This window comes from Aquarana catesbeiana, linkage group LG01 (genome assembly GCF_042186555.1).
Source record: "Aquarana catesbeiana isolate 2022-GZ linkage group LG01, ASM4218655v1, whole genome shotgun sequence".
In the NCBI taxonomy this organism is placed as follows: Eukaryota; Metazoa; Chordata; class Amphibia; order Anura; family Ranidae; genus Aquarana; species Aquarana catesbeiana.
Genome location: NC_133324.1, coordinates 449,627,388 through 449,654,100, shown reverse-complemented (window position 1 = coordinate 449,654,100; position 26,713 = coordinate 449,627,388). Strand labels below are relative to the sequence as shown.

Here is a 26,713-nt window from a genome sequence, read left to right as displayed (position 1 = left end):
TAAAAATGTAAGAGATCATATAGCAGAGACTCATATAAAGTGATATATAAAGAAGCGGAAGATATACTCAATGACAAATATGTGTGTAGTTCAATTGCGCTAGGGTGATGTTAAATAAGGTCAGAGATTGAAAAATATTAAAACAAAATAATTTGCACAAGATTATTATATTCTAAAAATATATATTCAATCGTGTAAGGGTAAGTGCTCGATACGAGCTTTATGGAAAAATTTGGGCACGTTACATGAGGTGAAATCTATTACTCAGAGTAAGGTGACAAAAGTAAAAAGAAGTTCGTGGATCTAAACGGTCCAGGGAGGTATGAATCTTGAGGGGGAACTCCACGCCAAATTAAAAAAAAAACTGCATGGGTTCCCCCTCTAAGAGCATACCAGACCCTTCAGTCTGGTATGGATTTTAAGGGGAACCCCCTACGCTGAAAAAACGGTGTGGGGGTCCCCCCCAAAGTCCATACCAGACCCTTATCCGAGCACGCACTTCAGCTGGTCAGGAAAGGGTGTGGGGACGAGTGAGCGCCCCCGCCCCTCCTGAACTGTACCAGGCCACATGCCCTCAACGTGGGGGGGTGGGTGCTTTGGGGTAGGGGGGCGCCCTGCACCCCCCCACCCCAAAGCACCTTGTCCCCATGTTGGTGTGGACAAGGGCCCCTTCCCGACAACCCTGGCCATTGGTTGTCGGGGTCTGCGGGCGGGGGGCTTATTGGAATCTGGGAGCCCCCTTTAATAAGGGGGCCCCCAGATCCTGGCCCCCCACCCTATGTGAATGAGTATCGTACCCCTACCCATTCACCTGAAAAAAAAAAGTGTCAAAAATAAAACACACCACACAGGTTTTTAAAGTAATTTATTAGCCAGCTCCGGGGTCTCTTCTGACTTCTTCTCCACTCTCTCTCTGGTCGTCTGTCTTCTGCCGGGCCTCCTCCGCTATCTTCTGCTCTTTTGCCCGCTCTTTTGCTAGCGGTTGCCCGGTCTTCTCCGTCGTCTTCTTCCCTTTGCTCTTCTTCCGATGTTGACTTATATTGGCATAGAGTGTGGTCACCGGGTGATGTCACCCGGTGATCCCGCCCCTTATGACGTCACCACCCGGAGCATGATGGGATAGTGACATCATAACTGGCGGGATGACCGGGTGACATCACCCGGTGACCACGCCCCATGCCAATATAAGTTGTTGCACAAGGCATTACAGCGGGATTGAGTGTCATGTCAACATAGGAAGAAGAGAAGAGGGAAGAAGATGGAGGAGAAGACCGGGCAACCGCTAGCAAAAGAGCGGGCAAAAGAGCAGACGATAGCGGAGGAGGCCCGGCAGAAGACGACTGGAAAGTGGGAGTAGAACCGGAGAGCGCAGAAGAGACGTCGGAAGAGACCCCCGGAGCTGCCTAATTACTTTGAAAACCTGTATAGTGTGTTTTAACACTTTTTTTTTTCAGGTGAATGGGTAGGGGTACGATGTACCCCATATTCATTCACATAGGGTGGGGGGCCGGGATCTGGGGGCCCCCTTATTAAAGCGGGCTCCCAGATTCAGATAAGCCTCCCACCCGCAGACCCCAACAACCAACGGCCAGGATTGTCGGGAAGGGGCCCTTGTCCTCATCAACACGGGGAGAAGATGCTTTAGGGTGGGGGGGGCGCAGGGCCCCCCTGCCTTAAAGCAACTACCTCCCATTTTGCGGGCATGCAGTCTGGTACGGTTCAGGAGGGGGTGCGCTTGCTCGTCCCCACCCCCTTTCCTGACCTGCCGGGCTGCGTGCTCGGATAAGGGGCTGGTATGGATTTTGGGGGGGACCCCCACGCTGTTTTTTTCAGCATAGGGGTTCCCCTTAAAATCCATACCAGACCGAAGGGCCTGGTATGCTACTAGAGGGGGAAACCATGCCGTTTTTTTTATTTAAAATTTGGCATGGAGTTCCCCCTCAAGATCATCAGAGCACAAGTCGCATGCCAAAGTTGGATCATGCAAGATGGTGATCCAACTTTGATCCGACTTCAGTGATATTCAATGGGCTGAGGTAGGATCAAAGTCGGACCAAAGTACTGCAGGGAGCATTTTCAAAGTCGGACCGACATGTGTCAGACCAGTTAAGACGGCTCCCATAGGAACCATTGATTTTTACACGTCATTGGACATGAGCTCCCAATGTTGGAGCATTTGTCGCACTAGTGTGAACCCGGCCTTAGACTCTCAGTAAGAAAATAAACATCATTGTTTTAAATGTGTACTAAATATAAAAGGTAAAACTCTTTTATTAAATTAATAACTGACAAACCTATGTGTTTAGTGAAACTGAGAATGTAATTAACACAAATTGTAAGTAACTTACAATAAAGACATTTACTACTTCGTTAATTTAGTACTGTGCAAAAAGATGTCCTTAAAATATTTCAAAAATCGCTAACCTTTGTAGGGATACTTAAAAAATAAAAATAAAAAATGGCACAGTAGGGGTGTAATATCTGCATCTGGATGTCCTAAAGGAGAAGTATAGCCAAAGCTGTTTTGGCTATACTTCTCCTATAGTTCAAAGGAGTGCAGTTCATTCTGCACTCCTGTGATCCATTTTCAGCCGACAGCGGGCTGAAGCCCATGGTCAGCTGATGTCACAGCACTGGTCCAGGCTCTGAAAAGCTCCTGACTATGTTCGGCATCCGCCCAGAAGCCTGGACTGACAGCTGGCTCAGCATCTCGGTGATCCACTGAGAGCCAGGGCCAGCCCCTCCCACTCTCTTCAAAGCCCAAAAGCCCAGCGTTCCAGTGAGGGGTGGTACGGGGATAGAGCAGAGAGCCAGAGACTGACAATCCCCGGCTTTCTGCTCACAGAATGCTGAGCGATCAGTGGTCTTTGATTACTCAGTTCTTGGTGCAGAGTTGAGAACGATCGATGCTGCATCCACCTAGGTGAGTATCTTTTTTTTTTTTTTTGAAAGTCCATACTTCTCTGTTAAAGCACAAATGAAGTCAACTGAAGTGGATATGCAGCCATGTGGACTTTACACTAACAATCTCCAGTTTTAACTCATCCGTTACAGCAGCTGTGCAAGATATCTAAATAGGACTGTGCAATTTAATATGTTCCAGAGATGGACCTAGTGCACTCAATAATGTAACTACCTTCCCTTCTCTGCAATGCAAGTATTTGTGCAGAAACTGAGATGTGTGGCTGTTACTCTGCTCTGTCAACACAGACCACTACAGTGTGAGGTTCAGGACCATCATTTTTTAAAGCAATAAAAGGGTATATTGGGGCACTTCCTTAGCAAAAATCAGCACATATCCCCTAAACTGTGGGGGTACAGGACTGTAAAAGAAATAAAGGGTATAAGGCTTCAACTCTGCCTTTTAAAGTGGCTGAAAACCTTTACGTATACCCACTAAAGTGACTAGCCTCAGGTGATACAAAAAGATAAAACAAATCTTTCTACATAAGTTGTTCCTGTTTATCTTAAGAAATTTCCCCTGTGGAGCCTCCTAAAAACACACAGATCAAAGGATTTGTCTCAGCAGCAGAAAGCAGGGGGTGGGGATCTGATGCCACACACTGTAGAGCTAGAGTGGAGGGAAGGGACACACCCCTCTACACACAGTCATAGAAAAAGCATACACAGCTAAGGCTATGAGTTACCTCCTGTGAACTTTGAGTTCTTTCAATGACATGCAGATAGCACACGTCTGAGGTTTACAAACACTTTAACCTACAAGCAAACACAGATAAAAAAAACATAAATACTTAAATGATCGTGCGTATTGACTCTCAAAAAGCTGCAAGCAGTGTTGTTAACCTCCCTGACGGTATTCCCGAGTGTGGCTCGGGGTTGGATTTTTAGCACCAAAAGCTGTAACACCGAGCCACACTCGGGATTGTATCGCAGGATCCAGGTACAGCAAACTTACCTTGTCCCCAGGATCCTGCGATGTCCTCCCTTCTCTGTGTGCGAGCCATCCTTGGCTTCAATCATCACAGCGCCGAGCTCTATTCCCTGCGATCGTTGCGACGCACGTGGACGGAGAATGGCGCCAAATTCAAAAAGTAGAAAACACAATACATATACAGTACACTGTAATCTTACAGATTACATTACTGCAGGGGTGTCCAAACTTTTTTTTAAAGAGGGCCAGATTTGATGAAGTGAACATGCGTGAGGGCCGACCATTTTGCCTGACATTCTTTGAACCATTAAAATTTGGTCTAAGTGTGTTCGTTCGAGCACTAATACACTGCCCAACAAGAATTTGCTTGCCTTTGTGGCTGTGTGTGGTGAAGAGATAAGCTTGGGCATGTTATTTGGATATACTGTATTTATCGGCATGTAACACACACAGGGGTATAACACGCACCTTCATTTTAAGAGGGACGTTTCAGGAAAAAAAACTAAAAAAAACCCCTTACATTTTAAATGAAGAACTTTGAAGCAAAATAAGGGTCACAGTCCATCAATGCAGCCTTATCAGTGCCCATCAGCAGCCTCTCCATTGCCAATTAATGCAGCCTGCACAGTACCCATCAGCAGCCTCACCATTGTAAATGAATGCCGCCTGCACATCCTTGCTCATCTGCAACTTTGTCAGTGCCAAATTATACAGCACCGCAATCTCCTGTGTACCCGGCGATCAGTCACACACAGTCCCCCCTGTGATAGACAGAACAGTGGTCCAATCCTGGGCCAGGAGGCGGGACTGTGTGTGACTGATCGCCGGGTACACAGGAGATCGCCGCCCTGTAATCTGGCGGCGCCCTCCCCCCTCTTTCCACTCAGAGACAGCAGGAATCGGCGTATATATCTTTTGTGGCCCCCGCGGCGCTCGGGGATTCGTTGGGGGCCACAAAAGATACATATAGTAAAAATACCAGTGGGGCCGTTTGAAACTGGAACGCGGGCGCAATTGGCCCGCGGGCCAGACTTTGGACATGCCTGCATTACTGTATCAATTTATTTAACATCCCTTTTGTCCCCAGTGGTTTGTCCAGTGCCCTGCATGCAGTTTTATATTAGAAATACCATTCTTTCTGCCTGGAAAGTGGAGATTGTCCATAGCAACCAAAATCATCCCTTTACATCAAAAGTGGTTTTAGACCAGCTAGAAAACAGCGATAATATAATAAAGGAGGTTGCAGGCATGGTGGTTAGTGGTGCCTCCTCTTAGGAGCTGTCAGATATATCTCCAGATGCTGACAGCAATGCTCCTGGCCAGCAGCAGAGATTGGGTGGGGGATGTAGCGGTATGAGCTGGGAGGTTACAGTGCCTGTGTGAGCCACATTACAAGACAGGAGTAGGGAAGTGGTTTGAGCTGATGGAGCTAGAAATTAGAAGGCCACATCCATATTTAAACTCAGACTAACCCGCTGCAGTGACTGCTCTGGATGTGATATCTACTGGGCATGGTTGATGTGGTGGTTCCCATTCATTTAAATGTTTTTACTGTGCATGTGTGGTGGTGTTTTTGGATAAGCGAAAATGGCACTGATACCTGATGCATGTGTGATTAAAAACACTAAACACATCTAGTCTGGACATGACATTTAGTGACAACGCTGTCGATCTATTACCTGCAGTGATATCTTCAAATGCTAGCACCCAGCTATCAGCACAGGAAGTCTTCTTTCACTAATACATGATCTGCTGGTGAACATTGCGGTGGTATGCCAGGGCAGGAGAATGTGTTTGATTAGCATGGTGGAGGTGGGGGGTTAGGAAGCATTGGGAAAGCATTCCATATATTGCGCAATGATTCCTTTAACAATAAAATCATCCAGCCTATTAAACCCTGAATTGCTTTAAAAGACTCAAACATAATCGAGTTTATTTGGAAGTTTCTTCAAACAGATTGATGACACACATCTGCCAGCCATTTTGGGAAACCCCCTTCTTATGCCGCGTACACACGAGCGGACTTTTCGACCGGACTGGTCCGACGGACTTTTGGCGGACTTCCAACGGACTTTCCCAACGAACGGACTTGCCTACACACGATCACACCAAAGGCCGACGGATTCGTATGTGATGACGTACGACCGAACTAAAATAAGGAAGTTGATAGCCAGTAGCCAATAGCTGCCCTAGCGACCGAAAAAGTCCGCTGCAGGTCCCATGAAGCCCACACACTGTCGAATTGTCCGCCGGAATCGGTCTGTCGGACCAGTCCGGTCGAAAAGTCCGCTCGTGTGTGTACACACATTACATGGCCAGCAGTACCAGATCAAACTTCTTGACACTATGAAATATCAATGCGGTATGTTACTGCATACACATTAATCTGCCTTATTTGCACATTTCTGTGTGTAAGACAGCCAGTTCATCAAGAATTTGCTGCTGACAAAAGCCAATGTAAGAAAAACCAGACCTGCACCAATTTTTTTTTTTTTTAAGAAAGCATACCACAACGCACCACAACTGGGAAGGACCTGGCTTCTGAGATCTACAGTCATGAAATACAGCCTTATTCAGGTCAATGGGCACTTGATTCCATCACCAAGGATTTAAACACCCGAGGGGCTTGTGGCTGTCAAATGGAGGTAAGTAAGCAGCTGTGGTGAGAGGGGGAAGTGCAGTTTTTAGTTATAGCATTTTTTGTTACTGTAGTATATTTTTTCTCTGAAGTACATATGAATGTTTCCTGGATCTAATCAAAACTTTATTGAATCTGGCGGGTGTAGTGTGCATTTTCTCTAAGCTTTCATTCTCTTTCTTGAGCAGATTGCTCTTCTTAAGATACTTTCTTATGGCCCTTTATTTTTTTTTTTTTAAAATTTTTTATTTATATTAGAAAACCGGTTCACCGGGACATACAGTAGAAGCATGACTGTAATCAACAGCAATACATACATCAGTATAGGAACAATATGTGTCGTATATTGACAAAAGAAATAAAATTGAAAAACATGACATTCCTGTTTCTGTAGTTTTTAGAGGCAGTGAGGATCTTACAGTGTCGATGGTTCATAGATTTTACAGTAGCATAGTTTCTGATCACAATTCCAGCTGTTAGTATCAACTACTGAAACCAACTGTCTCGTGATTTCTGCTCGTCGTCTATCTGTCAGAGTATCATGTATGTGTTGTTAGTATTTAAGTGTATCTTAGTCCTTGGGTTAGCGGCTCTCCAGTTATTTTATTATTTCAAGAGAAGAAAAAAGGAAAGAAATAGTTTGTGAGGAAAAGAACAGGTTTAGTAAGATATAGTGGGAGAAGACAGAGTTAGAGAGGGAGGGGGGGTTGGGGAATGAGGTAGGTGAGGGTTCGGGGTGGGGGGGTTCGGGAATTTAAGTGGTAGTGCATGAGTCCTTGCATTCGCCTAAGTCTATAGAATCTTGTTCCTATCTACAGAGTGCAGTTTAATCCCATCTGCCACGAAGTGCCTGACCCTCCTCAGAATACTTGAACATATTCCATAGTTGCCAGGTTTTGGTGTACATTTCCTGTCTGTTTTGGCTCGTGAGGATTAGGTCCTCCATTTGGTTTATTTCCTCAACTCTTTGAAGCCACAGGGCAATGGTCGGTGATTGAGTGGATTTCCATAAGGTTGGGATGCATGATTTCGCCGCGTCTAGCAGGTGTCGTATTACTGACTTCTTGTAAGCCCGTGCGGGCGTGTCAGTAGCGTGTAAGAGGAAGTATGCTGGGTCATCTGGCACAACGCGGTCTGTGAATTTTTGTATTATTTGGCGGACTTCTCTCCAGAAGCTCTGGATTCCAGGGCAGGACCAGAAAATATGGAGGAGTGTGCCTTTCCCTTCTTGGCATCTCCAACAGATGTCAGATGACGCTGGGTATATTGTGTTAAGAAATGCCGGGGTTCTGTACCAATGGCTAAGGATTTTATAATTCGTTTCTTGGATCTTGGTACATAAGGAGGATTTGTGGGTGAACTGTAGGATGTGTTGTTTTTTGCTGGTGGAGAACTGACATTTTAGTTCTTTTTCCCATTCGCTAAGGCCTCTAAATTCGTAATCTTCTGTGGGAGTGATTAGCATGTTGTAGGTTAGGGAGAGTGAGTGTGGTAAGGGCCCTGTTCCCGAACACAGATCTTCCATTGGTGCAAGGGGTTGATTGATATCAGTAGGTGGCGACAGGCTGCTGAGAAAATGATGGAGCTGAGAAGCTCTAAAAAAGTCTAGCCGAAACTGTCCCTCTGGGTCGGTCAACTCTGAGATAGTCTTCCACCTGCCGCTAATGCTAAAATGTGAGGCTTGGTGTAATCCCCTCTCCTTGAGTTCTCGAAACCTCCTATCACTCATTCCTGGTTCAAATAAGGGGTTTCCTATGATGGGTTTTAGTGGTGAATTGCGAGAGAACAAGGGGGACGAGTCAATCAGATGAGCGCAGACTCGTGCTGTGTTACCTATTAACGGGTGGCGTTTGAGGTCTGTTGGGAGTGCAGTGTAACACCAAGGGATCCTATCTATAGGGGTAGTACTTTGTGCTTGTTCGAGTTGTGTCCATAGTTTGGTGGGTGTATGTCGGCACCAATCAATGAGCCTTCCCAAGTGTGTTGCTCTATAGTAGGTCTGGAGTTCAGGCATTGCCAGTCCTCCGCATCGTTTGGGTAACGAAAGAGTTTTCCTGTGTATTCGTGATTTTTTCCCTGCCCAGAGGAATTTGGTAAATATTGAACGTATTTGGGTGAAGTAGCTTGCAGGTATGTGTATTGGGATGGTCTGCAGCAAATATAAGAATTTGGGTAAAATTGACATCTTAAGGATGCTGCAACGTCCAAACCAGGAATGGAGACCGCTATTCCATTTATCTAGCAATTGCTGTACTTTTCTAAGCAGAGGTGGGAAGTTATATTTAAACAATTGGGAGAAGGATGTAGGTATGTATGTACCCAAGTATTTCAAGGCTGTAGTGGTCCATTTCAGATGGAAACTATTTTGTAGTTGTATAAGTTGTGGTTGTGGAATACCCAATCCCATCGCTTCGGACTTACTAAAGTTAATTTTTAAATTGGCTAATTGCCCGTATATGCTGAATTCTTTCATGAGGTTGGGGAGGGAGATAGTTGGGTTCGTAAGGGAAAACATCATGTCGTCTGCGTATGCAGAGACTTTAAATTGTTTTTTATTTACTTCTACGCCTGTGATGTCTGGGTTCAGTCTAATGTGGCATAGGAAAGGTTCCAGGGATAATGCAAAGAGCATTGGTGAGAGGGGGCAGCCCTGACGGGTTCCGTTGGTAATTGGGAAAGCTTCCGAGATTACTCCGTTCGCCCTTACTCTGGCTGTAGGGTCAGAGTAGATTGCGGAGATCCAATGCATCATTTTCTCACCTAGTCCTATGTGCCTTAGTGTCGCAAACATGAATCTCCAGCTGACCCGATCGAACGCTTTTTCGGCGTCAGTTCCAAGTAGGATACATGGTGATTTAGTACTGTTGGCTACATGGAGTAAGTTAAGAACTTTTATTGTGTTGTCCCTAGCTTCCCTAGTTGGGACAAAGCCTGCTTGGTCTAGGTGGATTAGAGAGGTGAGATGTTGCTGTAGTCTAGTGGAAATGATTTTTGTAAAGAGTTTTAGGTCTGTGTTTAAAAGAGAAATCGGGCGATAGGAGCCGCATTGGCTTGGGTCTTTGCCTTCTTTTGGTATAACGGAGATTTGTGCTTGTAAGGTGGATTTAAAAAATTTTTCTCCTGTGCCTAGGTTGTTGTAAAGTTTGACCAGGTGTTGTCCAAGTGAGGGGAGAAGGATCTTATAATAGGGGATAGTGAGTCCGTCCGGACCTGGTGCTTTACCCGATTTAGTATTTTTTACAGCGGTTTGCAGTTCGTTTAATGTGATTGGTTCTTCTAGTAGGGATTGAGCGTCGTCAGGGAGGGTCGGCATAAGGGAGGATGAGATGTATTCTGTTATCTTGTCGGGGGGAGTTTGTGTCTCTTTTAGATTGTAAAGAGATGTATAAAAGGAACTGAACTCCTGCACAATGTGCTGGGGTATGGAGATTTTCTGGCCTTTGGGGGACATAATGTGCGGTATGTATGAAGTCAGTTTCTGTTCTCGTAACGATTGGGCTAGTAGTCTTCCGCATTTGTTCCCGGATTCGTAGTGTTTTCTTTTGCATATTTGTATTGCTGCTTTGGCTTTATACCGTAAGAGGTCGGTGATCTGTGTACGAACCGTATCTAATTCTACTTCTAATTGTTTGGTGGGTCCTTGTTTATGTCTTGTCTCTAATGTTTCTAGTTTTTTAAGTAGAGTGTTCAATTGTGTAATCCTTTGTTTTTTGAGTCGTGAACCATGTTTTATGAGTATCCCCCTAATGACAGTTTTATGTGCCTCCCAAACTAGTCCCGTGTCACTGTTAGAGGTGGTGTTTGTTGAAAAGTAGTGTCCTATTTCTTTAGTCACCTCAGCTAAAACTTCTGGGTCCTTCAGAAGTCCCTCGTTTAGTCGCCACGGTGGTTTCTGTGTCGACCTCAGGTCTGGGAGAGTGTACTGCAGTGTAATCGGAGCATGGTCCGACCATGTAATAGAACCTATAGAGGTCTCTTTAACCGCTTGTAAATCCCTGTGGGGGATCAGGAAGAGATCAATTCTGGAGTACGTCTGGTGTGGTTTAGAAAAAAAGGTGTAGTCCTTTTCCCCGGGATGGAATAGGCGCCATGCGTCAATCAGTTGTGAATTATGTAGCGTCATGTCGATGCGCTTGCGTAGGTCTCGCGAGGTGGAGGATGTTCCAGTGGAAGTATCCTCTGAAGGGATAAGAGGGACATTAAAGTCTCCTCCTAGTATCAGATGGCCGTCTGAGAATTGCGATAGTAGGTCTAGGTGACGTTTGAGAAATCGGTCTTGCTGTGTATTGGGGACATATAGATTAGCTAAGGTCACTTTTGAGTCTCCTATCTTTCCCTTTATGAAAAGAAATCTGCCTTCTTTGTCATACTTTACTTCCGTGAGTGACCATGGTATTTTGGATGAAATTAAAATGGAGACCCCTCTAGATTTAGCTTCTGTGTACCTTGAGTGATATATTACTGGGAAAAATCTGTTTTGAAGTGTCGGTAAGGAGCCTTCTTTGAAGTGGGTTTCCTGCAAAAAAACAACATCAGCCTTTAGGCGTCTCATGTCATTCACTAGCATGCGTCTTTTTTCAGGCGTATTTAGGCCCTTTACGTTGAGAGAGACTATGTTTATGGGGGCCATGTTCGTGGGTAGTAGGTAAGGTACTATATCAGGTCTAAGTGTGTAGGAGGGGAGGGGAGGGGATTAATGGGGAGGGGGGTAGGGTGTGAGTGGGTAGGGTGTAGGGCAGGTGCAGTGAGGAAGAATGAATAAGTTCAGAAAAGAGAAGAGGAGAGAGTGTAAAGAGCTGTCACTAAAGAGTGCAGCCTAGTGCAAATACTAAATTAGCCACGTAGGCTAGTACGCTCCCCAGTTACTACACTGGGATTGGAGCGTTGTCCTATGTGGGACGGTGGAAAGACAGGGCCGGGAAGTGAGCCCCCGAGCCTCTCCCTCCAACCCCGGCCATCAGTGGTTTTTATGTATGTGTGTGAGGTGCCATTAGTAATCACCAAGAGCTCAGTGAGTTGTGACAGTACTGGCAAATTAACTGTTCAAGTGTAGCTATCAGGAGAGTCATGGTGTAACATAAAATGAAATAGAATGAAACAAGGCTCTCCTGTTTAGAGTCTTAGGAACACAATTATTAACCAAGAAGCATGAAACACAACAAAAATGAAAGAAAAAATTTTTTTAGGTAACTCAACAAGTGCAAAAAAGCAGAACATGTATCCCTCCCCGTCCAGCTGCATGTAAGGTGGCCGAGCCAGGAAGGGTGAGCTGGAACTGAACTGCACTGACATGTGTATAACCGGTCCAGGCTCAACCCTATCACTCGCAGTGCAGGACATTGGGGTTGTGAGTGAACAGTCCCGCACAGGGACGTACCAGATAGACTGGTTCTCTCATGGCCATTAACCCACAATAGGTGAGTATATGTGAAATCCCCCCTCCCTCCCCCCCGCCCACCAACACGTGAGAAACCTGTATCTGCATCGCAGGATCTGGTCCTTTTGTTATGAAAGGTCTCTGTTGCATCAGTGGTCCATGTCCTGCCGATCTCTGAGTGCAAAGTGCCGAAGAGAGACGGTAATCGTCGCTGGAGTCATGTCTCTGGTCATATCTATGACTCTCAACCATCGGCGTCTGCTTGGCCCACCCGGTTCCACCAGCCGGAAAGGTAGTGTCTTTGAATCTCCCGAGGGAGCTTGTGTAGGTGGATGGGAGAGGGTCCGGTGTAATGGACAGAAGAAGATATGTCTCCAATGTTAGATCCGAAAGGTTCAACTGTGAGTCATGTCCAGGAGAGAAGCGGACATCAATGGCCCCTAGATGAACATCAGGCGCGTTGTACATACTGAGGGAGGGAGGAGAGGGGAGGCCCAGGAAGAGGGGACCAGGATCGGAGTTTGTCCAACCTCCGCTCTCCCTTTGAGCGACAGAGGAGACTAGGTCGTAGATCCCCGTGTGTAAGGGCAAAGTGCCTGGCGATCTGGCCTGGATGAGTCAAGCTGGATTGGGGAGGGACGGCCACAGGCCTACTCACGCTGTTCTCCAGAAGCCGTTCTGCGTCTTCTTCTGTCTCTCTGGCGGCGGGGAGGGAGAGGTCCGTGCAGCCTCAGGGGGCCCGATCTTCCTTGTGGACGTGGTAGGAATTGGAGCCAGTCAGGGACTTGTATCGGTTCCGTCTCCATGAACCGGAAGAGCGCCGGGAGGTCCTCCATTCTTTGCAAGGAGAAAAAGCCAGATTCGTTGCGAAACAGTACAGATAATGGATATCCCCATCTGTATGTCAGGCCCTTTTGTTTAGCAAGTTCCAGGAGAGGACGGAGGAGGGCTCTACGTCTCAGCGTAGCCCGCGAAAGATCGGGCAGTATCCTGGTCTGTTTGCCTCCTACCTCTACCTCTCCAAATTCCCAGGCCCGGCGCAGGATGGCTTCTTTTTGTGTGTAGCGGTGTAGTCTGCACACCACATCTCGTGGTCTGTTCGGGTCTTCGGATCTGGGGCCTAGAGCTCTATGGACTCTGTCCAGCTCTATGGTGAGACCTGGGTCGTCAAGCACGGTGCGGAAAATTCCTCTGACCGTCTCCCCTAGGTTTTCCGCTGTTGTTTCCTCCGGGATTCCCCGGAGCCGCAGATTGTTCCTGCGACTCCGGTCCTCGATGTCCTCCAGGTGCAGCTGTAGAGCCACAGCGGAGTCCCGCTGCGAGTCTCTCGCTTGTTCAAGTGCCGCCACTCTTTCCTCCAGAGCGGACACCGAGGCTTCGCCTGTGTCCATGCGGTCCGCCAGTGTAGCCACCTCTCCCCGCACTTCCTGCATGTCCCGTCGGTGTGTCTCCTCCAGTTTAAGGATGAGCGCCTCAATGTCCGATCGAGTGGGGAGGGCCTGCAGCAGGGCCCGAATGTCCTGGTCCAGCCTGATGGGTTCCGGGGATTGTGGGGATGCCATCATGTCCCTTTCAGAGTCTCTGTAAGTAGCCGGGGAGTTATTAATGTCGTCCTGGGAGCGTGATGGGGCTGTGTGTGCGCTCTGTCTGGAGGCTTTCTGTGTCTCGTCGCGTGGTAGGCCTCGCGGCGCTGTTACTGTGGCTCCCGGAGATCTGCCCTGCACCTGCCGAAAATAGTGTCGGATTTCTCCTGGGCTCCTACCAACGGGTGTCCCCCGTGTAGTTGCTCTTGTCCTGTGTCGTTTGCTTGGTATCATGCCTTTGGCAAAGTAAGAGTAGCCGGGGTTTTTGGGAACGGGCCGGGAGCTCCGAAACAAAGCTTCTTCACTCAGCCATGTCCAGGCCACGCCCCCCCTTATGGCCCTTTATAGTAAATAATTGAAAAAATGTCTGGCAATAAATGTAAGGCTTTCTAAAGCTAAAATAGCAGTATTCTCATTGTGTGTAATTGCTACTTGTCAGAAATCTTTTTTTTTTTTTTTTTTTTGACATAAGGATGACCATGATCTTGATAAGGACTTGTGTTTGTCGAAATAATGCTGAACCTTATTTGTTATACATTGTGGAGTGAAAGGTTGGATGGTTGATGAGTGGATAACACAGACTGATACAGTTATTTACTGATGAGAAGCCTGGGGTTTTACAACTATAACAAAACTAGAATAGGTTTTTATTTATTTAGCACTTTATTGAAGAACCAATTAAAATGATATGTTACTGGGTGAAATGAAGATTCGAGGTAACCCATGGTGCTGATTTCGTTTTGAGTAGTGGACAATTTTTATCATGTTACTATTACAGTATATTTAAAACAGTATTTCATTAAAAAAAAACAAAAAACGTTTCTTTTGGATGGAATTATAGTTTTTTTAGTGATTTGTGTACTGTATTCATTTTATGCTCTACTTATTCAGGTGAATAAACTGCAGCACACAATGACTATCCAAGTTAATTATTAATGAGTAGTTATAAATACATATACTGGATCATTCTTAACAGGATTTGTCATAAGGGAGGTCTCTGAAATGGATCTATTTATGCGTGGCCATCAATAAATAATTTGCTTTACTGGATGTAGTGTGCATAGACTAATTATACCTGCTTTTAATTGCTGTTAGAAGCAGCATGAATCACTGTAAGCATTTTTGTAGGATTCAGAATGTTTTCGGGAAAAAAAAAATCCAGATTACATTATTAAAAACAGCAATGACTTGTTTTGTATTGTGAAAATGGCACCTCTTGATATTGAGGGAAAAAAAATAGATGCCTTCAGCTTTGACCTGTCCTTATTGTTGCATATGAGTGGTAACCTTTACTTGTGTGTGCCTTTTTTGTTTGGGTATCGAGGGAGAATAAACTCAATTGGTACATATATTGAAAATAATACTAAGGGCCTATTCACACACAAGTACACCAGTTGGCCATTGTTTAAATGGTGCTAGTTTTCACATTTGTGCAATACGTTGATGAGCCTTGTACAAATTTTGATGGCTAGGCAGACCTTCTGGAACGCCGGGATTGCTAGCTGTCACATTTGCTTGTGTCTTCAACCAATCAGTCAAACCATCAAATAGCTGGTATCCTAACTGATCCCATGTGCATCACCATGGCAGTTGCAGATCAAACAGAAGCAGCTTCCTTGGCTGTAAACAATAGGAGGGCTTAATTCTGCTTTAAAGCTGTCAGCAGATCGGCCTCTGCAAACCTGGAGTAACTTAGCATGTGCAGAGCATGGTGAGACAGTAAAAACAGTATACTGTTTAAACAGTATAGGCCAGTGATGGCGAACCTTGGCACCCCAGATGTTTTGGAACTACATTTCCCATGATGCTCAACTACATTGCCAAGTGCATGAGCATCATGGAAAATGTAGTTCCAAAACATCTGGGGTGCCAAGGTTCGCCATCACTGGTATAGGCTATTATGTTTAATATTTTACATATCTATAACCTGGTCAGCCTAAAGGAGGACTTAAAGCGGAGCTCCTCCCAAAAGTGGAACTTCTGCTCATTTGTCTCCTACCCCCCCATCCGGTGCCACATTTGGCACCTTTCGAGGGGGGAGCGGATACCTGTCTTTGACAGGCATCCTCTCCCCACTTAGGGGAGACCGGGTTAGCAGCTCGGCTCCCTCCTCCTTACTCTGCCGCTGAGCCAGTAGGAGAGTGCAGCGATGCCTCACGCTTGCGTAGTAGGTACCCGGCGTGAAGCCGTAATGCTTCACCACCAGGTTCCCTTACCGGCAATGGCGGCGGCAGCACCTGACAGCTGATGGAAACATCAGCTGCGGTGCCAACATCGCTGGACTCCAGGACAGGTAAGTGTCCTTTTCTATTAAAAGTCAGCAGCTGCAGTGTATGTAGCTGGCTTTTAATCTTTGCAGGGGTAGGCGGTTTCCACTTTAAGAGTTTCCAAAAACCGTTACATTCTTGGCATGTCCTGAGATTGTAACTCTCACGTTGGTCGTGCTCTCTACCAAACCGTCAAACTATCACATGGCTGGTGTAGTTCCGCTTTAAGCTTTAAAAATTAAAGATGGAAGCTAATTGGTTGCCTCCAGATTCTGGCTGCTCCAGTTTTGATATATTCCCCTCACTGTGCTTTTTATCAAAGAATTTAGTTGCTAAGGTCCCTCAAGTTTGCTGCGGGTAACATTGGATTTGTGCGTTATAAATTAAACCTGTGTTGCCATCTTAGTATGCGTAAAATTTGCATTGTGCTATTGCTGGTTTTGCACAGTCGTACTGATGTATTTTTTTATTATTTAATTATGCAAATGAAACTTCAAAATGGGAGCACTAGACATATTGAGGTAGTCATAACCATTCTTATTTCAGTAACCACCGTCAGCCTACACTGGGAGAATACTAAAGGGGGTTTATTTGGGTACCGCATTGTGAGATCTTCAGTTTGGGGCTCTTAACAGGCACAAACTCCCCCAAACAGTTGAGGGTCACAGGTATTTAGGTTAAATAGACAAAGGCTTTTATGTTACATTTAGGCTGAATATCTTTGAAGCATGTTTTTAATATCAGCTGTGCTAATGCTTGTATAAAATGTTTATTTTGCTATTGTACTGGAAATCCCCTGATCCCCTCCCTCAGTTAAACAATGGATGACTCATGTGGTTAATGCTCTAATTTTCGAAAGGTATGTATATCAACATAGGGGTTGACCTGGTAAATCTGGAAAAGCTTTGGGCCCCTGGGGGCTTGATACTCTGGGTTTAAGTTCTGCGGAATTGATAAAAAAGAGGCTTCTGCAATACCTCTCCAGCAATGTTACTGCATGAACTGGTGTATTGAACCATTTCGAGAATTTAAATGTATTATACTGTATGTCTTTAGGCCTTATGCTTTCTTTGGTCTTGGAATTTATTACCTGAATAGACTGTTGGCAATTTTTTTTATGATTCAGTGTTGACATGCTTTGAACAGCTGTATGTCTTTTGTATTGCGACCGGATTGTTAATGCTTTTCTTGGTTTATTAAAACCTTTTCTGATTTAAAAAAAAAAAAAAAATTCCTTGCAAATATTTGCTTTGTCTTTAATTTAAATCACACATTGGGGGTTTACAAAATACATGACATCTGTTATATAAAGTACTGCGTTGACATAGCCTTATTCTTTTTTTTTTCTCTGTTTCTAGAGAGTATTGGGACAGCAGCAGGAGATAAACAACCTCGTACAGAGAAAGATCACTGTAGACGAAGAAAATACCTTACTGAAAAAGGAGTTGGATGACCTCCAACTAAAATTAAAAGATAAAAGTCATGAGCTTAAGGTAGCATGTCTTGTACATATTTTTCCAGTTGTCTTACTGTGAAGTGCTGAGCTTCAAGCTGTGTCACTCAGTGTGCCACAGAAAGGGACATACACTGCAAAAGAATTGCCTCAGGCTTCTCTTAGCTTTGCAGTTCTTTCTCATACAGCCAACTCTGAGCACTTCTTTAAAGTTGAGAATCTGAGGCTTATAACTTCCAAATAAATACTTAATGATGGATATAGAGCAAGTGAAAGTAGTGTGAATATGTGACTTCTTTTTAATTACATACTGATGGGACTAGTATTATTAATTGATAAACCCAAGGTCTGGAATGATGTGTCTGTACGGGTCTCAAAAATAGCTGGGGACATCATCAAAGGCAACTTGATCAATTAAAGGATTCCTCGCATGTACGCATTCATCAGAACTGCCATTCCGTTCGGAAAAAAAAGTCCCTTCCACCTGCATAGCTTAAGAAATGGTAAAATCACGGCTGTTACTTGCAGCTTGACGACTGAGGTCACCTAATTAGATATTGTTGATTGATTGTCGACTGAATGTGTAATTATTTCTGGGGCTGTAATGTGCAATTCTGATTTTTGTCAAACAGAACACTAAGCAGAGTTTGGAGAAAAACGAGGAGCAGAGGGCAGCCATTTTAAAAAATTTGGAGCAGGAGAATGAAGATTTAAGCAAGAAATGTGCTGACCTGCTTAGTGACCTGGAGAAAGCAAAGAAGCAAGAGGCACAGTGCAGAGGAGAAAAGTCTGGCATTGATGCCAAAATTAAGGTATGCTGCAGAGCAGCTGGATTCCCTCACATGATTTTTTAAGCTACAATGTGGCGTGCACTTATGCTTTGCGTTATTTGCTGTGATAACAACTTATGTATTCAAACATGCCAATTGGGACCGACATTCATTTAAATTCCTACACTTAAAACCCACAACTCTTTAAAAATTGATGCTGCAAAGCAGGAAACTGACATCAAATAGCCATCCTTAAGTCTAATCATTAAACAGTATAACAGACTTCATTCTCACAGAAAACTTAAAGAATACATATGTTTGGAACGGAATGGAATTGCAAAGTATTTTCACTGCCTTTGCTGCTATGTCTTGAATGTTCTGTTCAAGTTATAGCAGAAAAAATAGTCCATTCCATATAATGTAGTTTGTGGCTTGTGGCACACCTCTAGAATATGTTTGCATACATTGTCCTACTTTGCAACAGCACTGCGTTTGCTTTACCACAGACTTGCAGATAAAAACCACTACTTACTAAAGGGAAGTCCAAAGTGATTTTTTTTTTAATTAGAAACGTTTTTATATATACTATGTATGTATGTGTGTTTATTTATATATATATATATATATATATATATATATATATATATATTACACATACACATGCTATATTACCAGAAGTTTTGGGATGCCTACCTTACACACACACATGAACTTTAATGACATCCCAGTCTTAGCCCATAGGGTTCAATATGGAGTTGGTTCACCCTTTTCAGCTATAACAGCTTCAACTCTTCTGGGAAGGCTGTCCACAATGTTTAGGAGTGTGTCTATGGGAATGTTTGACCATTCTTCCAGAATCCCATTTGTAAGGTCAGGCACGAGAAGGCCTGGCTCGCAGTCTCTGCTCTAATTCATCCCAAAGGTGTTCTATCGGGTTGATGTCAGGTCTCTGTGCAGGCCAGTCAAGTTCCTCACTGCACTGATCACTTTATTGGTGTCACTGGTCCCCAGAAAGTGTCACTTAGTGTTTAATTTAACCGCCGCAATGTCACAGTCTCGCTAAAAATCGCAGATCGCCGCCATTACTAGTAAAAACAATAACAAAAAAGTCCCTTAATATATCCAATAGTTTGTAGACGCTATTGCTTTTGCGCAACCCAATCAATATACGCTTTATGGGATTGTTTTAAGCAATAATATGTAGCAGAATAAATATTGGCCTAAATTGATGAAGAAATTAGATTTTTTAAATTTTTTTATTGGGAATGTTTTAAGACAAAGAGTAAAAAATATTGTCTTTTATTCAAAATTGTCGGTCTTTTTTTGTTGATGGCACAAAAAATAAAAACCACAGAGGTGATCAAATGCCACCAAAAGAAAGCTCTATTTGTGGGGGGGAAAAAAGGACATTCATTTTATTTGGGTACAGCATCGCACGACCGTGCAATTGTCAGTCAGAGATAAAGCAACGCAGTGCTGTATCTCAAAAAATGGCCTGGTCAGGAAGTGGGTAAAACCTTCCGGAGCTAAAGTGGTTAATGTGACCTAAAAACTGTACAACTCAATTGAACAACAAACTGAAATATTTTAGGTGGAGGGAAATAAAAAAAAAAAATAAAATAATATGGTTGTATAAGTGTGCACACCCTTAAACTATTACTTTGTTGAAGCACCTTTTGATTTTATTTACAGCATTACGTTTTCAGCTATGAGTCTGTCAGCATGACACATCTTGACTTGGCAATATTTGCCCACTCTTTGCAAAAACACTCCAAATCTGTCAGATTGCGAGGGCATCTTCTGTGCACAGCCCTCTTCAGATCAATCAGATTTAGGTCTGGGCTCTGGCTGGGCCATTCCAAAACTTTAATCTTCTTCTGGTGAAGCCATTCCTTTATTGATTTGGATGTATGCTTTGGGTTGTTGTCATGCTGAAAGATGAAGTTCCTCTTCATCTTCAGCTTTCTAGCAGAAGCCTGAAGGTTTTGTGCCAATATTGACTGGTATTTGGAACTGTTCATAATTCCCTCTAATATCCCTCTACTAAGGCCCCTGTTCCAGCTGAAGAAAAAAAGCCGCAAAAGCATGATACCGCAGCCACCATGCTTCACTGTGGGTATCGTGTTCTTTTGGAGATGTGCAGTGTTTTTGCGCCAATCATATCTTTTGGAATTAAGGCCAAAAAGTTCAACCTTGGTTTTCGTCAGACCATAACACATGCTTTTGGGAGACTTCAGATGTGTTTTTGCAAAATTTAGCCGGGCTTGGATGTTTTCCTTCATAAGAAAAGGCTTCCGTCTTGCCACGCTACACCATAGCCCAGACATGAAGAATATGGCAGATTGTTGTCACATGTACCACACAACCAGTAGTTCCTGCAGCTCCTTTAATGTTGCTATAGGCCTCTTGCCAGCCTCCCTGACCAGTTTTCTTCTTGACACGTCAAGTTCTTGGTAATGTCACTATTGTGCCATATTTTCTCCACTTGATGATGACTGTCTTCACTGTGTTCCATGGTATATCTAATGCCTTGGAAATTCTCTTGTACCCTTCTCCTGATTGATACCTTTTAACAATGAGATCCCTCTGATGCTTTGGAAGCTCTCTGCGGACCATGGCTTTTGCTGTAGGATGCAACTAAGGAAATGTCAGGAAAGACCTACTATAACAGCTTAAGTTTTTTAGGGGTTAGAGGCACTTTAAATGATGGCAGGTGTGTACTGACTTCTATTTAACATGGGTTTGAAAGTGATTGCTTAATTCCGAACAAAGCTACATCCCCGGTTATAAGAGGGTGTACACACAACCGCATTATTTTAGTTTGTTTTTCACTTGAGTTGTACAGTTTATATGTCACATCAAAGGTCGAAAAAAGTTCTGAAATTATTTATTTGTCTCTTTTTTTTTTACATCACAGAAACCTGACATTGTAACAGGGGTATGAGACGTTTTATATCCACTGTGTGTATATGTGTGTGTGTGTGTAAAATGAGTTTGTTGTTTTTTTTTTTTGTTTTTTTAATGCATGTTTTGTTTATCATATTTATGGTGAAAAATTAAGATTTATACTACTATATTTATAATTAAAGTATTGCCTAGAAACCCCATATATAGAAAAAGATGGAAAACATAACAATAGTAATTGATCTAATTAAATTTTAATGTTTCATATTCATGTCAATATGTAGAGGTGTACACAAGACCCTGCTAAAGTGACCTGCGGAGCATTACTACTGTATTTAAAAACAAACAAATGAAAAAAAAACCTGTATGTAAGATGAGAGGCTCATTTTGTGGCCTAAACTAGTACTCTGATGAAGGTGACCATGCAGATTCTGATGCATTTTTGCCATGCTGTTTGTCAACCACTATTATTATTATTATTATCATTATTATTTCAGGTACTTATATAGCGCTGTCAATTTACGCAGCGCTTACTATAAATCATAGCAGCCATTTAGCAACCCTACTTTTTCGTTTCAATGTTCCAAATTGACAAAAAGTAACATCTTATTGCTAATAGTGACCTGATAGGGTTTTCTAAAACTAAAGCATTCAGAATCGAATGCAGCTTCGCATGGTAGCCAATCAACTGCTAACTTCAGCTTGTTCAATTAAGCTTTGGCAATTGTCATCAATGCCAGCCTGGACTCACAGTACTGCAGTACAAAATGTTGTTGGGAGGCAGGAATCTGAAGATGGGAGTTGGGAAGTTTCTTGACCAACAATTAGATTTACACTTGCCTTGGTGAAGATGGAAACAGGAAGTTGCATAGCACATATACACTCCCAGTGATCTTGTGAGGTCTTGTCAATTTTCTTGTTGCAGTGGATTACAAAAAATGCAGATTAAGGTAAACTGAGTGAACTTTAATTCTAGCACAGTTGTAGTTTACTCTGGATAGCATTAGCAGAATTACTTGTTGGTTTAACATGTTGCCTGTATGTATCTAATCTTCAAATCCATCCCAAAACCTTAGAATTCTTTCACAGATTCCCTCCACTCAGTTCAGCAGGGGATCTGTGAGCAGACCCCCTGTTGAATCGGAGTTGAACAGGAAGTCTGGGTGGGCTTTCTGCTTTCAGTGATATGCAATACATAATTGTATTTCTCATAAGACAATATTCCATTTTCTTTTTTAACCCTTTCACTGCCACCATCGTAACGATTACAGTGCTGGCATGTTTTAGTTTGTGTACCTTTTTACTCCTGGCCAACTATGTAGTAGAAGTCACAGACGTCTGGTCAATTCTACACTGGGGAAATAATCGGTCGCTATGGGGCTTATCAGCCCCCTTGTAAAAGCAATAAGCATAAAAAAAAAAAAAAAAAAAAAAAAGTTATTGAAATTTAATAAAAGCAAGAAAAAAAACAAAAAAAACCCCAAAAAAACTTTTGAAGCATAATATAAAGAGGGGGTGGGTGGGGGGTTCTGTAATGTGTTTTTTTTTTTTTTGTTCATAACAAATTTGTTGAGATTTTAGCTGGTTATAAAATTTTGGTTTAGACTGTATATACATTTTTTTTTTTTTATTTTTTGCCGTGTTTCAATTATTCATATTTTTAATATTACCATATTGTGTCACATGGCTTTGTAGCTCAGGGTGGTTGTCTCGTGACTTTTTCATGTATGTGTTTTTGCATTTGGTTTGTGATTGTTGATTTGTACGCTATCAGTCAGCTTCCATTTGTGTATTGTTACTGTGTGAGAAAATGTTTTCTGTCAGAGCTTTTGCAGGCTGCCTGTATACTTGTCACCTGGCTTTATTTAAATAAATCTGGAGTCCCTATTGGAGTTCCCAAATGTGTCATTATACACTTTGACAGTTCAACATGTGTGAAATGCAATCAACAATGACATACAAGCATGTTAGTGACATAAGAAAGACGAGATACTAATTTGAGCAATACGTCACTTGTAATGATGTTTTCTTTACTACATCTCTATTACAGGCTCTAGAATTGAATTTAAAAGAAGCTGGTAACCAGATGGAGGCTATGCACAATAAAATAAACAACCTGTCATCACAGGTTGCTGTTAAACAGACTGAGCTGGCATACAAAGAAGTTGATCTGACCAGGCTGAGGTGAGTGGATGGAAAGAAAATGGTTAAAAAGTATAGCAAAATAACCGCAACTGTGCGGGATAGCTGGAATGGTTGCCACTGAGATCAATTTTTATATATATATATATATATATAAAACAAAGGGAATTATTTATGCATTATTTGGGAGATATAGTTCATTTACCAGGAAATAGCAGATTTTAGAAAAAAAAAACCTAAACCTAAAAAAAAAGAACCTTCCTTATCATATCATACAAAGATATACTGTGTGTCTGTGTATATAACGTACGTGTGTGTGTGTATGTGTGTGTGTGTATGTATATATATATATATATATATATATATATATATATATATAAATACCGTATTTATCGGCGTATAACACGCACTTTTTTCCCCTTAAAATCAGGGGAAAGTCGTGGGTGCGTGTTATACGCCGATCCCCGCTATCGCTATGTGAATGTCGGCGATCGCCGCCGACATTTACATAGCGAGTAGTTTCAAATATGGCGCCGCGGACTTCGGAAGGACTCGGCGGTGCTGAACGAGCGCCGCCGAAATCACAGAGCCGAGATACACATAGTCGGGTGTATTCGGCTCTTTCCGGCGCCGCTCACTGTCACGCCCAGTCCCGCCATTGGACCTGTGTTATGTCCATCATAGGGCGGGACTGGGCGGGACTGTGAGCGGCGCCGGAAAGAGCCGAGAACCCTCGGCTATGTGTATCTCGGCGGCGTTCGTTCACTTCCGCCGGCGCCGAGTCTCTCCGAACTCCGCGGCGCCATATTTAAAACTACTTCTATGTGTATGGCGGCAGCGGCAGGAGGCATGGACACTAGGCTGCACTGGGGACAAGGCTGCAGGGACAAGGCTGCACTGGGGACAAGGCTGCAGGGACAAGGCTGCACTGGGGACAAGGCTGCATTGATAAGGCTGCACTGGGGACAAGGCTGCATTAATAAGGCTGCACTGGGGACAAGGCTGCATTGACAAGGCTGCACTGACAAGGCTGCACTGGGGACAAGGCTGCATTGACAAGGCTGCACTGGGGCAAAGCTGCACTGACAAGGCTGCACTGGGGCAAAGCTGCACTGACAAGGCTGCACTGACACTGAAAAGGCTGCAATGACACTGAAAAGGCTGCAGATGGACACTGATAAGGCTGCATTGATGGGCATTTTAATGTAAGTTTCTTTTCCTTAAACTTCCCTCCTAAAAGTTTTTTTCCTTAAAATTCTCTCCTAAACTTGGGGTGCGTGTTATACGCCGGCGCGTGTTATACGCCGATAAATACGGTATATATATAAATAATAATTTTATACTCCCACATAAATTCAGGTGGTGAAAAGACAAATTGGTAATCCAGTAGAAAACCATTGAAAGCAGAATGTGGATTTATTGGCCCAGATTAGAGCGTAAATAATTAATCCTAATCAACTGTCATTAGAAGCACCCATTGGGGGAAACAATGTAGAATTGTAAACCCTTGCAGCAGTGTTGTGAAATTCTGTCAGTTAGATGGCCATGTCAAAGGGGGAGAGTGTGGCTAGATTTTGATTCCCATTTCCACTACCACTTTTTGGTAAAATGTGTGGGTTACCGCAATGCATGCATTAGAGCATTGAAATGCAGTGCAGTGCCAATAATTTTGAATAGCACCCTAGTACACCCCCAGACTGCAGCGGCATTTGCAGTGTACCACATTGCAAGATGTGCATTTCTGTGTGTTGAAAAAAATGCAGGGTGACCTATTTTTTCGCATGTTGAAGTACAGTACGGGCTATTTGTTTTAATGTGTTAAAGTAATATGCTTCGGTGCATGAAAACATGTCCTCTGCATTCTGATGTGAATGGGCCCTTAAAAAATTGAGCATGTTTTATAAATGTAGTAAAAAATACTAAACTGTTACATTTCCATGTCTCCAGCTGTTTAGATCGTGTTTAATGAGTAGAACTTTGGTATCTTGAGTTCTCTGTCTACTTGCTGTTCTACACCCTAATAAATATCTAGTAAACTTCCCCTTTAACACAACATTTCTTGGTTTTCATTTATCAAAAGTTCAAAACATTTCTAAGCCGACAAACTACGTTATTAATCCCCCTCTGGTTTGTCCCTTCTCTGGAAAGACCTAATGCTTTTATGTGCATGGCACATATTGAAATAAAGCCTTTCCTGCAAGAATCATGGAGACTACTGTTGTGGACTTCTCATTAAAATGCTAGTTGCCTAGCTTTCATGCATTGAAAAAATAGGATTTTTAAAACCGCTTACCTGTAAAATCCTTTTCTTGGGAGTACATCACGGGACACAGAGCTTTTGTTAATTACTAAGTGGGTTAGATAGTCACCATCAGGTGATTGGACACTGGCAACCCTAATTACAAGGCGAGTTCCTCCCCTATATAACCCCTCCCATATGGAGAGTACTTCAGTTTTGTAGCTCAGCAATAAGTATCCCAACGTATAATCCCGTAGAGGGGCGGGAGCTCTGTGTCCCGTGATGTACTCCTAAGAAAAGGATTTTACAGGTAAGCTGTTTTAAAAATCCTTTTTTCTTGTTCATACATCACGGGACACAGAGCCTTTGATAATTACTAAGTGGGATGTCCCAGAGCAATGCCCAAATTTCAGAGGAGGGAGACACAGATCAGAAACACAAACCTCCATCAGACGTGAGGACCTATACTGCTGCCTGCAGCACACTGCTCCCGAAGGCGGCATCCTCATGGTCTCTTACATCCACCTGATAGAATCCTAGTGACTGTATGGACTGAAGACCAAGTTGCAGCCTTGCAGATCTGAGCCACGGAGGCCTGGTGATGCACTGCCCAAGAAGCACTAACTGCTCTAGTCAAGCGCACTTTAACCTGAAAAGGAGGAATTTTCTTCTTCAAACCATAACCCTGAATAATAACCTGTCGAATCCATCTAGGGATCGTGGACTTTGACGCTGCCTGGCCCTTTTTTGGGGCCTTCTGGCAGTATAAATAGACAATCAGTCTTTCGTATCTGAGCCGTTGCCTGCAGATAGATTTTGACTGCTCTTACAACATCTGAAAAGTGGAACAACTTCTCCGTGGACTGCGGATCTGGAAAAAAAGACGGTAGGACCACATCTTGATTCAGATGGAATCCTGAAACCACTTCAGGCAAAAAGGTCGGGTGAGGACCCAACACCCCCTGTCTTCGTAAAAAGTCAAATATGGCTCTTTACATGAAAGAGCTGCTAATTCCGATACCCTCCTGGCTGAGGATATGGCTACAAGAAAAAACAATAGCTTATCTGGGTGAACCCAGTCCTCATACAATTTCTCCAGCAAGGGATGAATTGGGAAGGTATACGCAGCCTGTGGGGATTTCCGGGATCCCAAGGAGGAAACAGAGGATATGGCAGCCTCAGCAGAGGGCAAATTGTATGTGGCACGCACCAACTCAGTATAATATTGCACCTGTACCTTGAGGGCCTGAGAGGAAGAAGAGAGCTTCTCAACATCCCCTGAATCGTCCGACTGCTCCTGATCCTCATTCCCGGATAGGGATACTTCATCACTATCAGATTGCTCATCTGGTAAGGAACCCAGAGCAGAGGCAGGGGATCTATCCCGTTTTCTGCTACTCTTTAAGGAAGTTGCAATCCTTCCTTCTAAACCATCCAATGCAGCTTTC

The 26,713-nt window shown here is 43.5% G+C and overlaps 1 protein-coding gene across 2 annotated transcripts in view; it reads left to right on the top strand.

Annotated features, from left to right (window-relative positions):
* The window catches only part of CNTLN (centlein), a 584,642-nt gene that overhangs the window by 107,009 nt on the left and 450,920 nt on the right, over positions 1-26,713 (top strand). Inside the window, exons 5-8 of one of the 2 annotated variants that reach the window (XM_073636630.1) lie at positions 17,116-17,250; positions 17,843-18,022; positions 20,898-20,918; positions 22,935-23,068. In XM_073636630.1, the coding sequence (XP_073492731.1) occupies positions 17,116-17,250; positions 17,843-18,022; positions 20,898-20,918; positions 22,935-23,068 (470 nt within the window). The remainder of the gene's footprint in view (positions 1-17,115; positions 17,251-17,842; positions 18,023-20,897; positions 20,919-22,934; positions 23,069-26,713) is intronic. The other variant, XM_073636639.1, reaches the window with a different exon arrangement.